Consider the following 19849-nt stretch of genomic DNA (forward strand, 5'->3'; position numbering starts at 1 on the left):
ATTTGTCGTCCTTGTCAATGGATCATAATTTCTCAACGATATCAAGTAAAACTCGTAACTCTCCGAGGGTGTAAGTGCAAACCGAGTATCGGAAGTCAAAGTTTATTGCCGTCATCAATCACTATGCCGACAGCCAAAAGGAAAAGAATGTTAGGTGGGACGGAGGATGGTACAACAATAAAATCAATAAAACCTTCATTTTCACCCCATAGCTAAAAAAATATTGACATGGAATACTCATGCAAAGAGGCTATACACACAAATTATTTTTATATGAATTGGATATACCTTTGATATATTTTAAAAAACCGGGTACAGTCAATTGATAAGGAGCTTTGAGTAAAATTTCGGAAATTTACGAAATTACCTATATTTAGCATTTATAATAAAAATTCCTACGCTGTGTTATCTTATGTTAATTAATGCGTGATATCGTATGGAACTTGACGTTACCTTTGTATAAGGATCCCGTTATGGCGCAATGTATAATAATATTGGTAAATGCGAATTAACGTTATTTCAACGCTGTGGCGGCTTGTTAGCGAATTGCGACAGACGGAATGGCAATTTAGTGAGAGACGCGACATTCGCGACATCCGCGACATCCGCGACATCCGCTACCAATAATATCCCTCTCGTGTTACAGGTACAGTGACATTTATCATTGGATTTACGGGGTGTGTTGGCGCACTCAGGGAAAATACGTGCCTCCTAGCTGCAGTAAGTATCTGGGTACGGTGTGTTGTTAGCATGCACGGGGTATATAACGTGTACGCGTATGAATTAGGTCATACGCCGATATACATTGCTAGAGCGGCGTATGGTTGAATTGTGATAACTTTGTAATTTGAAAAATTATATTTTCACCTGCTTTTTAATTGATTAACATTCTTTTTTATGACTGGGTGACGTCACGGATTGCTGAAAGCTTTTGCATATAAAATCTAACTGTTTCAATGAAAGTTTCTGAAAGCTCCAAGAGTTGCGCGCGTTAATAATTAACGTTGCGAAAGGGTTGCCGGGTATATGTGTATGTATTCTTGAAATTACAAATGCTCCAAACTTATCTGTATCGTACAGTTATGAGCTTCTAAGTTTTGTTGACTGAAAGCTCAGGGAAGGTTAATGGGTTTAATTTTCACTCGGTACATTGTTTTTGAGAGACAGTTGTTTATTTCTTGTAATATCCACGAAAGTGCTTTTCAAATGGTGGTACTTTGGTTGCGCAATTATTTTTTCGTTATAAAATAATATTAATGAAGTCATTAATGTCCGACCAGCGCGGATTATCGTCGTCGTGTTAAAAACCAACATTTTTATTTATCGTGAGAGCTTGCATGCGGTTTTTCTGATTAGCTGTAATAAAGGTTTACATGAAATTAATTATAAAGCTCTGTGGAATAATGCTTTTAATTGGATAATACTCTGTTATCTTTTATATATTTTTGGTTCTTTTACCAGGAAAGCTCGGTATTACTGTTCTATGGGAAGCTTTGTTTTCCGTGAAAAAAGTCAAAAGCTCGCATTGCTGAAATTGTAGATGACATAACATAAACTCTTGGTGTAATTAAAGAATTGGGAATAAATTGTTAAGTGCCTTTATTGTACAGCTTTTCCCATTAAGTTTATTATTATGTTTATGAATTATAATACCCAATTATTTTTTTTTCTTTTCGAATAAGTATTTCGGAAAAAAAGTCTCTCTAAGTTCTTTTTAACTGTCTTTTAATCGGCTTTAAGCACGTTTCTCGTGCTTTGCTTATCCGTTGGTACCGATGCTTGCGAGCTTTCGAGATAGCATTAAAAAGTATGCCGAGTATTCGGCAATGACGTTCGCATTAGTTTTAACGTTGAAATGAAGTATAACCTGTCTTTTGAATATTTCACTTTTGCGTATGACGATAAAAGTGTAAAAAGCTGCAGACACGTGTACGACAAGTTCACGTTAGAACTTAACAAAGGCATTGATTAGAAAATTGATTGAAATTTTACTCAAGGATAATTATATCAAGGATAACTAAGCTTTTACGTTGTGCAGGAATATAAATATTTTTAATTATTATAAAAAATAATTTTTTTTATTAGTACGCGATATTCCTGGCGTTGCTACTCTTATTTGAGATGACAGCAGGTGTTTTGGGTTTCATCTTTAAAGACTGGGTAAGTTAATTTTTAATTACCTTACGCCATATTACATCGAATAATCTATATCCCGTGACTCAAATGGACTTATGCTATCAAATCGTTTCTCAAAATAATCTCTACCGCCTCTTTGCTCGCACAATGAAATTCAGTATGTAAATTTAAAGAGACACGCGGTGCTTGAAATTGATGGGAAGATTCAAACGTAAATATATTCCACATGAAAACGCACTTATCTGTCAACGCGTAAGAAACTGTAATGTAAAAAGCAGCTCGAAACGATATATTTTTCACGCGATAAATAAACAGATCGGTGGGTTTGAGATTTTGTACTATTCCGAAATTCCTCGAGTTTGAATACGACTGCTCGTAGTAAGAGCTCGGCACCCCTGAAATACATGACCGAATTATAAAAGCAAATAACCCGAATGCATTATGCCCTATTTGCCATTCCATATTTAACAGCATCATCATGAAACTGGAAGTGAATTGTATTTTCAAACTTCGTTCAAACAGTTCGCAGCGTCGTGAAAAATGAAAATGAAATTCAAAAATTAATACAAAAATAATCGCTCGAACGACTTTTGCTATCTTATAGATACACACGACCCTTATACGACTATTGGAAAATTGATCTTATAGGTATTAAAATTTTTCCACTTTCTAAACTAGCTCGTTATAATTATCTCACTTAAGTATACCCCCCAAGTAGCGAAGCTCTGCGTTACGTCGACTTATTGATCGCGTCTTTGGAAACTAATGGTGACTTTCGAATTACGGAAAAAAACTTAGTAACTTCATCGGGCATACGGTAGTTATCGTAGGATCGCGACAAAAGTTCACAAACCAGCAGTAATAAGTATGGTTGGTTTAAAAAAAAATTGTTATCCTTATTATCAGCTTGTTTAAAAGCTCCCCGAAGATTTTCTTTTTTTTTAGTGCTTCGTCTTCTTTTTCGCAGATCCGTGAACCTTATTATTATTATTGTTGATTATGTAAAACGATAATAAATTTGTTTCGCAGATAAAGTCACAGGCAACAGGGGGCTTCCAAGCGTTTATCATTCATTATCGTGAAGATCCAGATCAGCAGAATCTCATCGACTGGATTCAAGAAGATTGGGTAATGATTTGAGCAAAGAAAATATTATTTTTGAAAATATATTCGAGTGTCACGATATAAGCGATGATTTGATAAATTATGTATACTATACTCAAAAAATTTATATTTAATCTTCATGGACCAAATTTGGACTAATGGTACCATACCGTTTGTTAATTAATGGTTAACCTTCCAATTGTGGTTTGAGAGATTCGATAGAGTTTCCGGTTTACCACCGTCAGTTCTATATGCATACATATATAGTAAACTACCAACTTTGAATCTACGAGCAGAGAGTAACATTGGTTATTGATTCGGGGAAATTTGAGCTATAAATTATCGTCGAATAGTCTAATCAATTTTAACCGTTCCGTATACAGTAGACTCTCGTTAAGCGAACGTTTTTCGGAACGTAGGTAAAGGCAATTTGAAAAAAAAAAAATCACTTAACGGGAGCCCCCTTCTACTATGACAGTTATCAGAATTCATCGCTCTTTACTTCTTTCCAAGCACTCAGTTTTTCCGCGCTCGTACAGCGATAAGGTCGGTAGCTGATAACAGGGATCCGAATGTCCCAAAGTGCAAAAATCGCGAGCTGCCGAAGGGGAAGCATTCGCTTAACGGGAGTCTACTGTATGCAGCAGGAATGGATGCATGAATTATGTAAATATTAATTTTTTGATATGAGTACATTTAGTGTATTTTTTTATCAATCGAAATTAAATTTCAAAAACGTAAAGTTACTTAAAAAATATATTTTTCTTCTATATAATATTATACTGTATAACTCAATCCTATGCATTGAAATCGGTTCGTGTATCGTAACGATAAAATGGCATTTTACGAGCCTGATATATGGTAATTCAAAATAGTCATAAAAAAAAACATAAAATTAAATTACGGAACGTGAAGAATATTCAAAAACATTAAATGACAACGGATGAAAACCAGAGAGAATAATAACGCGTATAATATATTAAATGCCTGCAGGGATAATTATTTATACGTTCGATCTGTTTCGAAATTTTGTACTCAGAATTTCGGTATTGTGTGGTGGTTCATATTAAAAAAAAAAATTGAAAAAATCAAAATTCATATCGTACCATTATCGTACGAGTACGGGTTATAATTGGCAGAATTGAAGAGACCCTATTAAATATTACGTGAAACGAATAAAAACATATCTTGGAGCTGAATGAAACTTTCGAGATCTTCACTGTACCATACAAAAATGTGCCTCTCTGCTTGAACTCAAAAACCATTAATACTTTTTTTCATCCCCCTTATCGTCCTTCATACCCGTCACTATATTTTCTTCTTCCATAGTTGCTCTTTCTGCGTAACCATTCTCCACCCCTTCCATCCCCTATATTTCTTCACCTCTCCTCATTTCATTCCAACCCCTCTTACGTCCCATCCACATGCAGCGACTCTACCTCTAAATCGCGTATTTAATATTGCACCGTCACAATTCCGCTTGCGGAATTATTTATGGCTGGCGTTTGAAATTCGTACGCGCTATAGACATACATTTCCACGAATCCGATAGTTCCAATACGTAGGCGTTTTCCGCCTCATTGCATATTGTATATCGTATCAAATCTACAGCGTGTCGGTATACCCATATACGTATACAGGCCCATTTTAAACGGAATCGAAATTGAATTGTCACCTCGATCTGTGCTACATATTTATATACAGATAAAAGCTTGTGTCCTGTATACATATGATTAACGTTAATTTCCAGTTACAATGTTGCGGTATCGAAGGCCCCAAGGATTGGGACCGCAACAATTACTTCAATTGTTCCTCCAGCGAAATTGGCTCGAGGGAAGCTTGCGGCGTGCCTTTTAGCTGTTGCAAACGAAAGCCTAACGTAGGTACCTTAGAAATTATATAATGAAACTTAGGGCTCGGCTTTTCGAGAGTTTATAAATTCATTTATTAGTTTCACAATCGACTTTGTCCTCTACCGCCTTTACATCCGCCACATCCGTTCGAAGGATCTAAAAGTTCCGACGCCCACCGCCAGACGGCAGTGCTCGACAATCTTGAGAATTCTATCCAGCATCCAATTAAGGTATCGTTTGCCTGTTTCAGGAAATTATCAAGAATAAACAGTGTGGCTATGACGTCAGGAAACCCGGCTATGTGAGTATACTTGATTCACGTTGCATATCTCATTACCCCAGAAGTCTCTGGTAGATTTCACTCAATTTCCCTCAATTACGTACGAGCATTGATTACGCGTTGAACATTGATATTAATTATTCGTTATATAATTTTTTTTAATTTATTATTATTATTCTTCGAATACCCTTTGCCAGGATTTAATTATCGATATTTATAGACTGTCCAATACAATTGTTTGCCTTAAGATGCATCCGAGCAAAAATGGATATAATTACGGAAAAGTTACGTAGTGAGTTAATTAAAATGTCCATGGGAGGAAGGAAAGGGGTGGATGGTAGTAAAGATCCATATAGATTAGACAAAACGGGAAACTTAATTAGCGAGAAAGTGATAGAGGGATAAGGAGTCCTTCGCAGCATCCCATTTTACACGCTCTTCGTTACTGTCGCTCGTTTTCCGAGAAATATAGATTTTTCGTAAATTACACTATCGTCCAATATTGCGTGGTGGGTCATCATTCTTCTTTCTTTTCGTCCCTTTGAATTTTTTTTCTTTTTCTCTCTTTTTTTTTTCTTTTCCGTGTTTCTCACGCGAAACGTGCCTAGGCCTATCGCGTCACGCGAAACTTAAGAAATATCCGGTCTGCAGACGGATTGTTGACTTCCCGTTATATAACAGCTTCGTGTATACTTAAGATAACGCGGACGCGCGAATCTGTAATTATCGGTAACTGTGCTGGAGGAAGTGGAAACGATAACGCCTGAACTGCCCCCGCGTATTTTACGTTCAACCAACTAAACTTTAAGTACCGATGTGTGTGTATATATATATATATATATATATATATATATGTACAGACGTAAAGGTTGCTTTCCATCTTCCCAATGCCTTTGGGAAAATTTGCATCTTATCTCCCAAGTTCGAGCGAGTTTTAATAACCCAGACAGACATATAGACACCCGCGTCTGCCATACAGAGGCACTCGTTCCATTTCCCACAGGTAATCAGTAAGACTGATCGATTATCAAATGTTCTCATTAGTAACCTCAATCCTACGAACAACGTTGATCAGGTTTTTCGATTAACAAAGTAAATTAAAAAAAAAAAAACATCTTGAAATCTCCGAATATTTTCAATATTTAATTAGCTCCACCTATTTACTTGTTTTTCTCTCAGAATCTCCCCACTCTCTCCCTCGCGTTTAAAAAAATTTTATTTCTTACCAAATATCTTGAACGACTTCGCTTCTTTATATTATCATTTTCTCCATATCGTCAGATACCCTTAAAGCTCTTATCCAACACGACGACCCTCGCGTCTCCACCCAGCCCAACACAAGGAAACTTCCGTTTCGAGTAAAATTTTCACGTTTTCCTTTGACGTACTTATTTCAGAGTCAATAATTTTGCGACCCGCCCCTTTGCCGCCTTATTTTACATCCTCAATTTTGTTTATATCTCCAATCACCATCCACAGACTTTCTTTATGTATTTTCTGTATTTATTCTTCGGTCGAAGGAGCGACCTTCCACGAATCTTCTTCACGCTTCTCTAACGTCCTTGTATTTGTTTCCTGGGAAATGCAGCCGGGCGAAAGGAGTATATTTGAAAGGGGTTGCCTGAGGGCGGGTGAGGAGTGGCTAGAGTTGAACCTTGTGCCCGTAGCAGGTACCATTGTGAGCACTATGGTTCTCCAGGTACCAGACCACGTCATCTCGTAGATTTGGTTTTTTTGAAAATTGAAAAATTCCCGCTGCTCGCAAGTTTTAAGAACGATACTTATGCTTTATGTAAAATCTTGTTTATGCCAATTATAATAATGATAATTTGGAGATGAAAAAAAATGACATTTAATATTGGAAAACTTGGACCTCGTACATTGAGTTGGGTCTGTTTTAGTTTCTTAAACAATGAATCTCTTCTTGACTCTAGCCCGAAGGAACTGTACGAAGTCCTTTTCGATTGCTATACCGTGACGTAAATTTGCTTAAGGAAATTGAACCGAACAATCTCTGGATCTTGAAGCAGAGCAACGTAATATCGCGGACATAATGGAATATCTTAAAAGCGTCTGAGGATACTTAACGGGAGGGTAGTTCGAGTAGGTAAAGTAAGTAAAGTGCCATCTAGTCGGGCAGAAAAATAATAATGAAACGTTCCGAGAGCAGCGGGAAAGTTTGAATTTTTACTTTACGTCCATTATGATACTATATGTTGCATGTTAAATCGTACCTCGATGTTTAAGTTTTGGCTTGACGTCTCGTAGAGCTTCTTAGTATCGTTCAAGGGATACTATATCAGTATTGCTTCACTTATCCGTGTGCTTATCGGTACCTATTCGTTTACGTATTTTTCTGTGTTTTCTTTTTATTGCCTTCAGACACGGATTCTTGTTTTAGAAAAAAAAAAAAAAACATTAATTTTATTAGAAGCGAATTTAATTGGCACGCTATCGGTAGGCTATATAGTTATCTGCTGTTTGGTAGATCTAATAGGATATTCAAGATGGCCGTTTAAGCGATAAATTACCACGAAGAATATTATCCGATAAATGGTAACTTATCGTTATCAGACTCTCACGAGGGATATAGAGTTTACTAGGTAAGTAAGAATTATTTAGAATATCACGGCGATCCACATTTTTGGACTTAATCAAAGACAATGGGGTTGAAGGTTGACAGTGGGCCAATGAGTGACACTTAAGTTTTCATTTTATGAAAATTGCTAAAACTTTTAAGATTCTCCAGGAATCCTTTGTGTATCATATTTTAGGTAATATATGCAAAATGGTATTGTTTTTTTATTAATTATAATTTTTTATCCAATTTTTATACGGGTAATAGACACATTATGATATTAGTTAATATCATTACGTAATTTTACTGTATGGATAAATGCGATTTGTAAATAATACAATTTGGATTATTACAGTCCTAACGGAAGTACGATATTGTGTGTGAAATATGAATTATCTGGTACATTTACCATTGAATTCCCTCGGTGAACAGTTATTGCAATTGAATTTGTTTATATGTCAATTAAAATTCGAACGGGTAATATCGTTACTCTCGTTTCTAATTTCGATAAATATAAAGACAATTACGAAAAATGAGAGATTTGACAGTAAATTTACTTGGACATAAAAATAGGTATTTTTGTATAAAGTAAAAAAAATATATACAGTTCTATAGTTTAGCTGTCACGTTATCACTATAAAAATAAAATTAAGGAATCAAGGTCTCTTAATACGTACAGGTTTAAATATTCAAACGGGAAGGCTTCCAGTAATTTAATCAAAAAAAGGCCCCATCGGGACATCTCAGTGTCCTATATTCATTCGTGCTGCACGAAACTGTAATCTATTCGTCCATTAGAGAGGATTCCTCTTACACGTTTATCTGTTTTGTACTGACTCGATAATCAATAACATGCCATTAGAGAAAATGAGTATTTCCGATTTAAGAGCATAACGACGTAATCACACTCAATTTCACTTTGCTCGTGTTTTATTAAGCTCCGATAATTCATTCGGGTGAAAGATGAAAACTGACAAGTTTTTTTTTTTAATGAAAAATTTAATTGCCATTGTCGATATACACTTTTAACATCCATACTAGAATATAATTATAGTAATATTATTATTATTATGCACTTGAAAAAACTAGATGCGTAATATTTTTATTAAAAAAAAATGTTCTTCCTCGTGCATCGAAATAGAAGAAAAATCCGTACATAATACAAAATTCGCCAAAAAATATCCCTAGTCTCGATATCCTAGTGAAAAACTTTGAAACCCGCAAGCCGGTGGCCGGAGGCTTTAGTGAAGATTCATAAACTTTACAAATTACAGTTGTTCGAAAGTAAAGTATAGTTTCCAAGACTAAAAGTACGGAAGGGAAATGGCGAGATAACGGAGCGACTTCCTTCTCTCGTGCTGAAAAATATTCGTTCTACCGTTTATAAGACATTCACATAATTTGACGTCTTGCGTAAAGAGTCTCGGGCTAGACTGCTTAATTATCAATATACGTTCGAGGATAAGCGGTGAAAGAAATTAACCTAAAGTAATGACGTAATATTAGCGCGCGAGCTTTCGGAATAAGACCTCTGGCAATTTTACTTGTGTCAGGGTCCCTAGATGGAGGTTGGTATAACCTCATTTGGCTTCGCGATTGAATCCAAACTGATGCGTTTGCGAAGTTCCTGGGTCATGGACGCAAACGGCATACGTGAACGGATCGTAACCACGGACTAGCCTGACCCATAAGAGGGTTTCTGATTGAGGGTGCTAGTAATATAGCAAATATATATATATATATATATATATAGAAGAGACGACACAGACAGGTTTGTGAATAAGGGTGGTAAACCTACTGAGAATTCATGCATAGTACAACATACAGATTTATATACATATATAGTATACTGTCGGGTAACGAGGTACCCGGGACTAAGTCGCTTGTATAACGGGCATCTCGTGACTAAATCGTGTACTAAATTCCCTAGAGGGTTTCCACGTAAAACTTGAGCCACGACGCGGCGACAATCACCGTTTGCCAACCTCACGAAAGTAATACGATTACCAACGGGTTAACGTACATTACTCGAAATTTCTACCACGATTTGGTGTTTTCTCCCCTCGAATGGTATATTTATCCCAGCCACCGCGATACATTATACGTAGTTTGATTTGGAGTTTAAGCAGGTATACCAGTTCGGTATGGTAATTACGAAATTCAGTCCCACGTAACCAGACGATCATCCAACCGCGAATCGTTATTTAAATCTATCGAAAGTTTCTCGAAACGCAGGCAACTACTGGTATTAGCCGTGTGTGTTCCATGTTCGCTTAACGAAATTTCGAACTAATTAACGCGTGTAAGGCTCGCAGGTAATTAGCGTCGCGTTTAATATTACAGAACTGCGATAAGAGAGACTCCGCTTGGTACCTGCTTCGTGGTTGCTTCTGGACGGGTAACGGGAATATATGTATACACAAGTATGGGTATAACGAACCAACACGATTTTCCAACCATTTTATGGAAACACCTATGTTGTATTCGATGTAACGAAACGACCCTTGTTACTAACATAACGTAATTACGTTTACAAACCTTTCTCTCGCTCTTTCAAAGTTTCAGCCTCTCTCTCTCTCTCTCTCACACACCCTTTACCTTTGCAGCCTGTTACGTTTCAGAAACACGCTCGCGCTTCATAAATTAACCCGAACGCGATCGTGGCAAATACACTGAGTGTAATTCAGACCGAGTGGCACACGCGACCCAAAGGAGTCGAAATAGAAGCTAATAATATGTGTGTCGGGATCTCGTAAATAGGCTATACGGAAATTGCATTGTTTTTATCAAAACTGTTATATCCATCATATTGGTATCTACCATATATATGCTTGTTGACTGTAATCATTAAAATAGTTGTTTACGTTGAAATCTGTCGGAATTTTAAATTACTTTTTTTTTTAATTCTGGACTTCTGGACGAGCGCGATTGCTCATTGGAATATCGGTAAGCCAGCAGTCGATCGTCTTGTTTTTTTTTCAGAACTTTGACGTCACCAAAGTCATTTACGAAAAGGGATGCGTCCAGGCTGGCGAGGAATGGGTGGAGCGGAATCTCCTCGTTATTGCGAGTGGCGCAGTCGGAACGGCATTTGCTCAGGTATAGTTTGTCAAAGGGATAAAAACAAAGAACAATATAAGGATCAAGTTTTACAGTTTAGGATTGCAGTTTACGGTGTAAATTGAACTCGAAAGAATGTTGGATCGTAGTCGTAGTTTTGTTAGTCTATGAAAAATGATCGACGGTGATGCCTCCTGGTGACCTTTTTTTTTTTTTGAAATTTTATTAAGTACGTCGTAAGGTACAGAATTGTAAGGTTACACCTACTGGAAATAATCTTCGGCTAATGCAAAGGTGAGAATTTTTGAAATTTGATAGCAATCTTTCATTCAAAATGGCGCTTGTCATACGCTCGTAAAGTTTGTCAGTGCACATGGATGGCTCTTGATATATTTTTTTTTTCACCGTTGTTTATTACACTTATGCAACAATTTTGGACTGTATATATTTGCTTATATATTTTTTCGTTATATATATATCTTGTCATTCCTGTCATTTTTATTTAATTCCTAGTAATTATTATAATTTCGAATTTTTTGTTCGTTGTTACGGATCTTTGATTAACGTATGTATATAGTAGAACGTGGGTATCGCATGTTAACTTGAAATTTTTCTTTTAATTACAGATTCTCGGAATCTGCTTCGCGCAAAATCTGCGAGCGGATATTTTTGCGCAAAAGGCGAAATGGCATTGACAATCCAGAGCCCCCACGGCAGTCTAGCATCTTGCTCTCGCGGATGCTAATCGACCACGTTGATGCCAACGAGAACGTCGACATGAATATTCGCCTTAAGAAAGTCGCCCACTCAATGAAGCAAATGGAATTTTGACGATAATCCTTGGAAAATAACAAGAGTCATCGTCGATCTAACACCATACAAAGAAAGAAGTCAAATGGAGAAAGTGCAGAAAATCTTTAGATATTCATTAATAATAATACTATAAATACGTACAATATTAACACGAAATATTTTCTACCGTCCATTCGAGTCGTTTGCATCTAAACGCAAAATACCATAACTTTCAAAAATATTTTTTTTTTTTAATTGTTTTCACTGATTTCCAGCAGCATCTCTCCGTTTGACCTAGTTCGGCCACAAGCGTGAGTTTTGAACTCAAAAAATCGATGAGCGTCAAAGTACACTGACACTTGTGTCCAAATTTTCCAAATTACACGTATTTTATTCTGTTATCAGTTATCAGATAATTTATTGATAAATCCGTTCATCGACTGACAACTGATCGGAGTAAAATTACGTGGTATAATATATACATCCATAGGTATACTGTTCTGTGTATATATAATGCACAGAACAGGACGAGGTGGGTTGCGTAAAAGAAGCGATAACGTGTTGATGTCAAAGTTGAACGACGTGGCGTCGTGGGGGCGTGGAGAGAATGGCCAACTCCACCGCAGAATAAATTCGTACTCGGCTACGAACCAAAGGCCACTTCATACAAAACACACAATAAGATTTCCTTGCCCCAATGGGCTCTTAAATTGATCGTCCGGGTCACTCGGGCATATCGATCGTCGCTAGCGTGTTCACGTCCTCTGGATTGCGTCACTCGTCATACGTCACGCATTCAGGGTTGCCACTTTGGCAATTGCCGTTTGCGCGAGATCCCTTATTTCTTTGCTAGTAAACTTCCGCTAATCGCTGCCTGCGGCACAAGATAGACGTCGTTCAAGAACCTAAGATCCGTTTACAATGCTCCTCCATGAATGGATGCTGGGCTCTATTCGCGTATGTAATGACAAGGGGAGGATTTGTTGCATGAATATTATTATACTGCTGGGGAGTTTTTTTTTACCGAATGTTTTTTTTCTTTTTTTTTTTTCTTTTTTTTTTTATTGCGTTGCGATCTTGTGTTGGGAAGGATACTGCATCGTGTGGTAAAATCTAACGGGTGGCACGTGTTGATATGCACAGACATAAATGTATACGGTATACGCGCAAGACGTAATCCGTGGATTTGGCGCACGTGTGATTTGTATTCGGAATGGCGTTGGCGATGATGTGACAAGTGATATTAATTGTATTATTGTATTTTTAAGCGATATCGCTTCTATGACGTTTTTAATCTAGTTAATTAAGAATTGTAATGTCGCGCGATAATTGTCACGTAATCATTAACTTTTCCTCGTTGGGATTGGCTGGCCAAATACCACCATGTCCGTTTTTCTCCCTTATTGTTGATTATTCGTTGTCGACCTTACGGGTGGTTTTTGTCGGTCTGTTTATTAAAATGAAGATTTTTCTTTGTTAACTCTTTATCATGCGCTGGTTATTATGATACTGTGGTAATTCATGTAAATGGTACGTTGATTTTTGAGGGATAATAGTTTTTTTTTTTACCTTTCTTCAAAACGTCCGGGATCAAATTGTTTCGTCCGAGCGACATGTCCGACATATGTGGATACTTACGGATTAATTTAATCGAATTTATATTCACAGGAATTTTATAACGTTAATTAGTAATGTTAATTAGTTATAAATTTCCTGTTACGATTTCATTTCCTAACAATGTGATTGTACATTTGTCATTACACAGAGTAAGTTTGGCAAGTGCTGGTACCATTGCCAAAAATATGTAAAATTTTCGTTATGGAATTTTCGTCACGAAACATTAATAGAAATTGAAATAATATTGTCTCTCGATTTCGCATTCAGTAGTCGAAATATCACTTAATGAAAATTTGCTAAATTTTTTAAAGAAGCATTTGCTAAAATTAAACTGTTATAATATTTACGACATTCCGTTATCTCTCTATGTTGCTTCGTTATATTAAGTTTGTCAGCCTGATCCGATATCCTGATAGAGAAATAATTACGCTGTATAAATCCTCGATACAAAAACAAAATGGATATGCGGATCACGTGACAAAAAAAAAATGAGTTTTCTTTATGAAATTGACGCAACAATTCCGCGTTGCCTCGTAGTCACCGAAAAGAAAGGCTGAAAAGTTAACTCATTTTATGACTACCCGATATATTTCCGTTTTTTTTTTTTTTTTTTTTTTTTTTTTAATACTTTATCATTTGCACAGTTGATTGCACTTCGTTGCACAGATGAATTATTGACAATAAGTTATATATCCTATTTACTGAATTATCGTGACTGCGATTATCGCCTTGATATTCAGTCATCAAACGTCATTATTTAGGTTGCTATTCACGTATCAATTGCCAATTGTCAATGCGATCCGTTCAATTGTTCTTGCTGATAAGAATTCTTGACGACTAGTAAAAGCAATGTCTGCTGAATAATTACTATCTTATTTTTCTTTTAATATGAAATAAACCATTGTAACTGCTAGACGTAATTCCTATCAGGGAATTACTTATCTATTGTTCCCGACTATGAGATTCGTATTGTCCTATACGATGAACTAAAGACTTATTTAGAAATATCATAATTTGGAATTCCTAGCGATCACGTGGAAACGAGAAGAATGCGTTTATCGTGAATATTTTTATTTACGAACGAATTCTTGCCCAAAATGTTCTTTATCACTTTTTGAGAAAAGAAGGGGCAAGTAGTGATGTGTATACTCGCGATTAAATTTTAGATATTCAAGCAGAACGTCTATGACTAAAATTAATTTAATCAGCGAGGTAATCATTTTTTTTTTCTATTACTATTTTCAATATTCCCTTGCGTACTCTGTAATAAAAGTATGATTTTTTTACTATGTTGCATTTATTTTTTATTATTCACCAAAACAACAGACATTTTGTGTAACGACGAAACTGCATGCTTATTTTCTCATAACAGTAAATTGGGTTATTATAAATTATTGCGAGGATCTGTATTCCCTGTAGAGTCAAACCAAGTTGCATCCCTTAGAGAGAAATTGTTCAATACAATCGCCAAAATAATCCTAAGGATCATAAGAATTAGGGGTAGAGTGAATAGTATTTTTTAAAAGCTATCCGTCAGTCAATCTGAATTTCATTTTATAATGTACCACAAATGGTCATAGTATTACAAGTCATGATTATTTCAATAATCAATACCAAACGAGTAATTAAGAAAATACAAAGAGAAAGACTATACCTAAAAGCGAGGGTTGCAAAATTCATAAAAGGAAACATTGATAAACCAGTACATACTGTACACTTAAGAAGCGATAGATTAATTTTAAAAAGTCCCTACAGAGAATATAAACTAATAATAGAGCATAAGTGATTTTCCTTGAAACTGTTTATTAATAATTATAATCCACTTTTCGCGAAACGCAGCAATGTCCGTTGAAATATATATATATATATATATATATATATATATAAATATATACAGTTCTTATATATTAATGTAAATATTGTACATCCATTTGTAAAGAGAAAATGAGAGATTATTTAATCGTATGCTTGACCAATATACATAGAATAAATAAGATAAGGATGTATCATAAAATTCTTATGTATTACTGATAATCGATTTATTAAATCGATAATATTAATGTGTGCATAAAAACTGAACAGAGATTTATATTATATGGGTTTTTTTTGGTGCAGGCGCCATTCCAGTTACGATAACGTATTCGATCGAGTTAAGATTTTGGCGCTCTTTTTTTTTTATTGGCAATGAGAAAATAATTTTAAAAAAAAATTACTGGAGTCATGTAAATTATTGTGCCAAACGAACAAGCTAAATCGATGTAACAATTTCACGTGAGAGTACCGTTAATTTCTCAGAGTGATTTATGAACATTCGAACAATTCATTTTTCTATCAGATTAGGTTTCCCATATGAAATCAGATAATAACAGAATTTCTACCTGAATCGTTGCATAACTTCTCGTGTGTGAAACTCAATATTACTTTAAAATGTTATATTTTACAAGAATGACTAGTTATCGCAAAATTTTTAATGCAACGCGAATACGTACTCTTGCGATGAAAAGAATTTTTCTAGGTAAATTTTATCCGTAAAATTTTTTAATATCTACATATAGTGCCTGTGTAATGGATCTTAATGCTTTCTGTGTGTAAATGGCATATCGTTAAACATCAACTAGCGTCATCATAGATACTCGAGAATATCATTTAGACGAAATTGTGGAGAATTGAAATATTTTAAAAGACAATTACTTATTGAATTAACGTTGGTTTATAATTATCAATTACTTCTTATCGGTAACGTTTGATATGTTCAAAGTGAATATATTTTGTAACTTGAATTAATGATATGAAATTATATCATAGTAAGATATTTTGATAACTTGATTAAAGTATTGTAATTACTGACAACCACAAAATCAAATTGTACCAACACTATAAACTATCCGTCATTGTCGCAATGAGCATATCGAACGTTAATAAATTATTTTTAATTGTCAAATAACAATTATTGTAAATAAAGATGTCGCGTTCGATAGCTCAATCACAAATATTAATAACAATTCTAAAGGGTTAAATTTATTTTGAAAATCATACCGCCATTATACTTTAAGCCAGTAACAAAAATTCTCTTCAAAAATAATATATATATTGAAACATGTATATAACAGCAGAAGAAAATGTTCCAAAATTTTAATTACATCCAGTAGACAATTAACTAATCTACAGGCACGGTAAATTATTTGACGGCGCATTTCGGAGCAGCGATAATATTAAACTTATTTTCAAATGACAAAGAAAAAAATTGACGTGCGAATAAAATTTTGTTATGCGGGTCACGTTATTCATGAAATGCAAATTGGTGCATAAACACGTGACAGTTCATTAAGGTATTTCCACTCTCTTACTTGTTATAGGGATCAAGATGGGGTAAGATGGGTCCCTCCCAAGAAATACTGCTGTCAGAGAAACTCCAAGAGTATATAATTATTACCCCAGATTCGTTTAATATTATGGGCAGCTCATTTTGTCTTAGCGTTACCGTCTTACCCCACCTACCCCTAGTTTAAATAATCATATATATACATAATTTACCGATATATTACACACGATCGAAGAGAACGGTTAGAGGCGAAACTGCCACAGGTCGATTAGGTACAGTGAAAATAAAGATAGGGTGAATCATTAATGTCCCTGTATGATTATAAATATGTATAATAATAATAATAATGTAATTTTAAACGTAACCGTTGTAAACTGAACTATTGTAAATACGGCTATGTACTTTTCTTATACCACCTAAGGGATAATCGTAATGTTTTTATGGAAAAATTAATATTTATACCCATTGAACAGTTGTGTAAGCGAATAAAATTGATGGAAAATTAACGAGAACCTTCTCGAACCTTTTCGATCGTAATCAATTATCGTTCTGTAATACTCGCTGAGGACCTCAAAATAATTGTTACAATAACTGTGTCAATATCATACAATTTTTCCGATGCATTGTTTACCTGCCGCTTCTTTATCACGATCAAGATGCTCACGCAATCTTGTCGTGACAAGAGAATTATGGATATTTCGATGTAACAGGTTCGTAAGTTTTTATTTACTAATCCATCGTTTTCCTTCAATAGAAATATCGTCAAGTGTTTGCTAGCCTGAACGAAACCGGCGAAAGATGTCATTGTGTGTTTGACAGGTACTTGAATCGAGTAATAATCAATTATGAAGGCGCACTTCCATTGCTTACCAGTGGCAGACTTATTTTGGTATCTCTCTCGTCATTGGATAAGAGCACGCAGATGTAATTACCGTCGCACTTCACCGCAATTTCTCTTCTATAAAAGGTGAAGTTTCATGAAGCTCTTCTCCAGTTGAGCAGTGAATTATTAACGTGATGGTTACCATTTTCGTGCTGCTTTCAGTGTCCATTGCGATTCACGCAATGACCCCTTTGACTGGTAATAGTAGATTCTGCAGTTTGTACAAAGGTAATGCGGGCTATTTGAAAACTACGAATTATGCTGGATCAGTCGGTATGTTAGAGCAAAGATTTATCTTTAATGTGACGAATGTGACTCACGTAGTCGAGGGTGTTTTAAAATTTACATTGAATAATTTTCTTTATATTCAGTCCTTTTCTATCATTCTTTAATCAGTGATTTATATATTTAGTGAATTTCTAGTTAATCGACTGTTACTTATTTTAGGTACTTTGCCATCGTTCTTCATGAAAATACGTAACAATTCTAAGAGTAAGTAAACTACCGTTAATTCTTATGGGTATTTAAAGGAGGCAGTTCTGCATCAACGTGATTTGATTTTGAGACAAAGCTCAATCAAAGTATTATACTTGACTAGGTCGATTGTTCCTTATTGGGAAACTGTATGTTGTCTGGGATACAAATAATTTTAGAAGAATTATTATAAATTTACTGTATACCGTAATGACTACTATTGACAGAGCAATTATGAATTATATTACATGTATATTTTTCTTTAATCTTTTAAATAATACGAATTTTCTATTCTGCTTCAAGTAGTATTCGATATGGGCAAAAGAGATCCAGGAACTTTCCTTAATTGGGCCTTATCGTCGTTCAGTCCATGGCAGTCACAGAATATAAGGTGAGTCAAAAAACATATTTAAACAGACTGATTTGATTATCGATTTTCTAATTTTCTTAATTTTACTTTTTCTTCGAGTTTTGACATTTGTTATGATAAATATTAATATATTAAAACAAATGGAATATTCTAAAAAGAATCGTTGCTGAATTCATGAATATCAGTTATCAATAATATACCAAACAAAAAATCACTTCCTTTTATTTTTGTTTTCATTGTAAAATGACAGGCGTTACATCACGTATAAACTGCCAGGAAGTAATCGACCGACTTCATTCGTTGCCACCATGGGAAAGAGGAAGGATCGCTTTCCGAGGATGATGAAATCATTTGAAAGGTACGAAAAAGCATGAAATACTGAAATCTCGTTATCTTCATGAGAAACATAATTTTTCATGGCTACAAAGTTTTTAAGTTCTTTTTTTTTTACTTTTCAGATTCAACAATTAAATTGCTGTCAACCTGCCACAGGAAAAAATCAACACGTCACAAATCCGAAAACTTCATATAAATCTTTCAGAAACCATTATACATATATGTATGCTAATTTAAAGACTGTATTTAACGCAATTACGAGATTATGTTTAATATTGTACACGAAGAGTTTTTGAAGCCTCTATTCATTTTCGGATCTCCTATTCCTTCCTATGTCTCCATCACTCTCCTCCTAGTATATCCTTAAAAACAAAGTTTTTAAAATGTCTTTTGGAAAAAGAAAAGTTTAAAGTGGTAGCGCATGTAACATACCACACGTGTATTATATCGCAGTGATATATGTAATATATCTTTAAATGGTACTGTTATTACAAATCTTTCGCGGGCTGTATGTGTATGTCTGTATGCATGTCTGCACTTTGTATACTATGTACTTTGTATGTCTGTATGTATGTCTGCACTTTGTATACTGTATCATTATTACGTTTCTCGAATAAATTATCTTTAAACGCTTATACACGTTGATATTCTTTTGCCCTATGCGAATATCCCAGAGTAAGAATGAGTTCTGTCTCTCTCTTACACTCCTCCGTCCTAACAGCATCCTTCTCCTTCTCCTCCAACCTTATGCTTCTACACCTCTTCTCGGCTATGCTGCATTTTCTCTGCCATTACTTTCATTCCATCTGCATGTTGCAAAAAGTAAAGGGATTTTTTGAAAGTGCCCTATCGCAGTTTTATCTGTACCAGCGTGATACAGCTGAATTTCGAATTACTTTCGGAATTATTTTATTGGAGAAAGTTCACTCGTTCTCTCAGAGATGGCGCCACATATCATGCCCAGGAGGTGCTGCCCTCTTATCGGCGAAAATTCGAACTAATGCGAAATCTTTAATAAGATTTACTCATTGAAATTTCGACGAT

The 19849-nt window shown here is 35.2% G+C and overlaps 1 protein-coding gene across 18 annotated transcripts in view; it reads left to right on the plus strand.

Annotated features, from left to right (window-relative positions):
- LOC107271818 (tetraspanin-5) overlaps positions 1–19096 on the plus strand; it is a 100143-nt gene extending 81047 nt beyond the window's left edge. For 3 of the 18 annotated variants that reach the window (XR_003061007.1, XR_003061005.1, XR_003061009.1), the window contains exons 3-11: positions 647–720; positions 2086–2160; positions 3166–3264; positions 4991–5119; positions 5344–5394; positions 10907–11050; positions 18406–18490; positions 18720–18827; positions 18928–19096. Coding sequence is in view for 7 of the 18 variants with exons in the window: in XM_015748259.2 (XP_015603745.1) it covers positions 647–720; positions 2086–2160; positions 3166–3264; positions 4991–5119; positions 5344–5394; positions 6962–7072; positions 10934–11050; positions 11638–11706 (725 nt within the window). In the remaining 11 variants the exon portion in view is untranslated. The other 15 variants (XR_003061006.1, XR_003061010.1, XR_003061008.1 and 12 more) reach the window with 15 other exon arrangements.
- The last annotated feature ends 753 nt before the right edge of the window (positions 19097–19849 follow it).

Source organism: Cephus cinctus, unplaced genomic scaffold, assembly GCF_000341935.2.
Source record: "Cephus cinctus unplaced genomic scaffold, Ccin1 Ccin1_scaffold1043, whole genome shotgun sequence".
Classification (NCBI taxonomy): Eukaryota; Metazoa; Arthropoda; class Insecta; order Hymenoptera; family Cephidae; genus Cephus; species Cephus cinctus.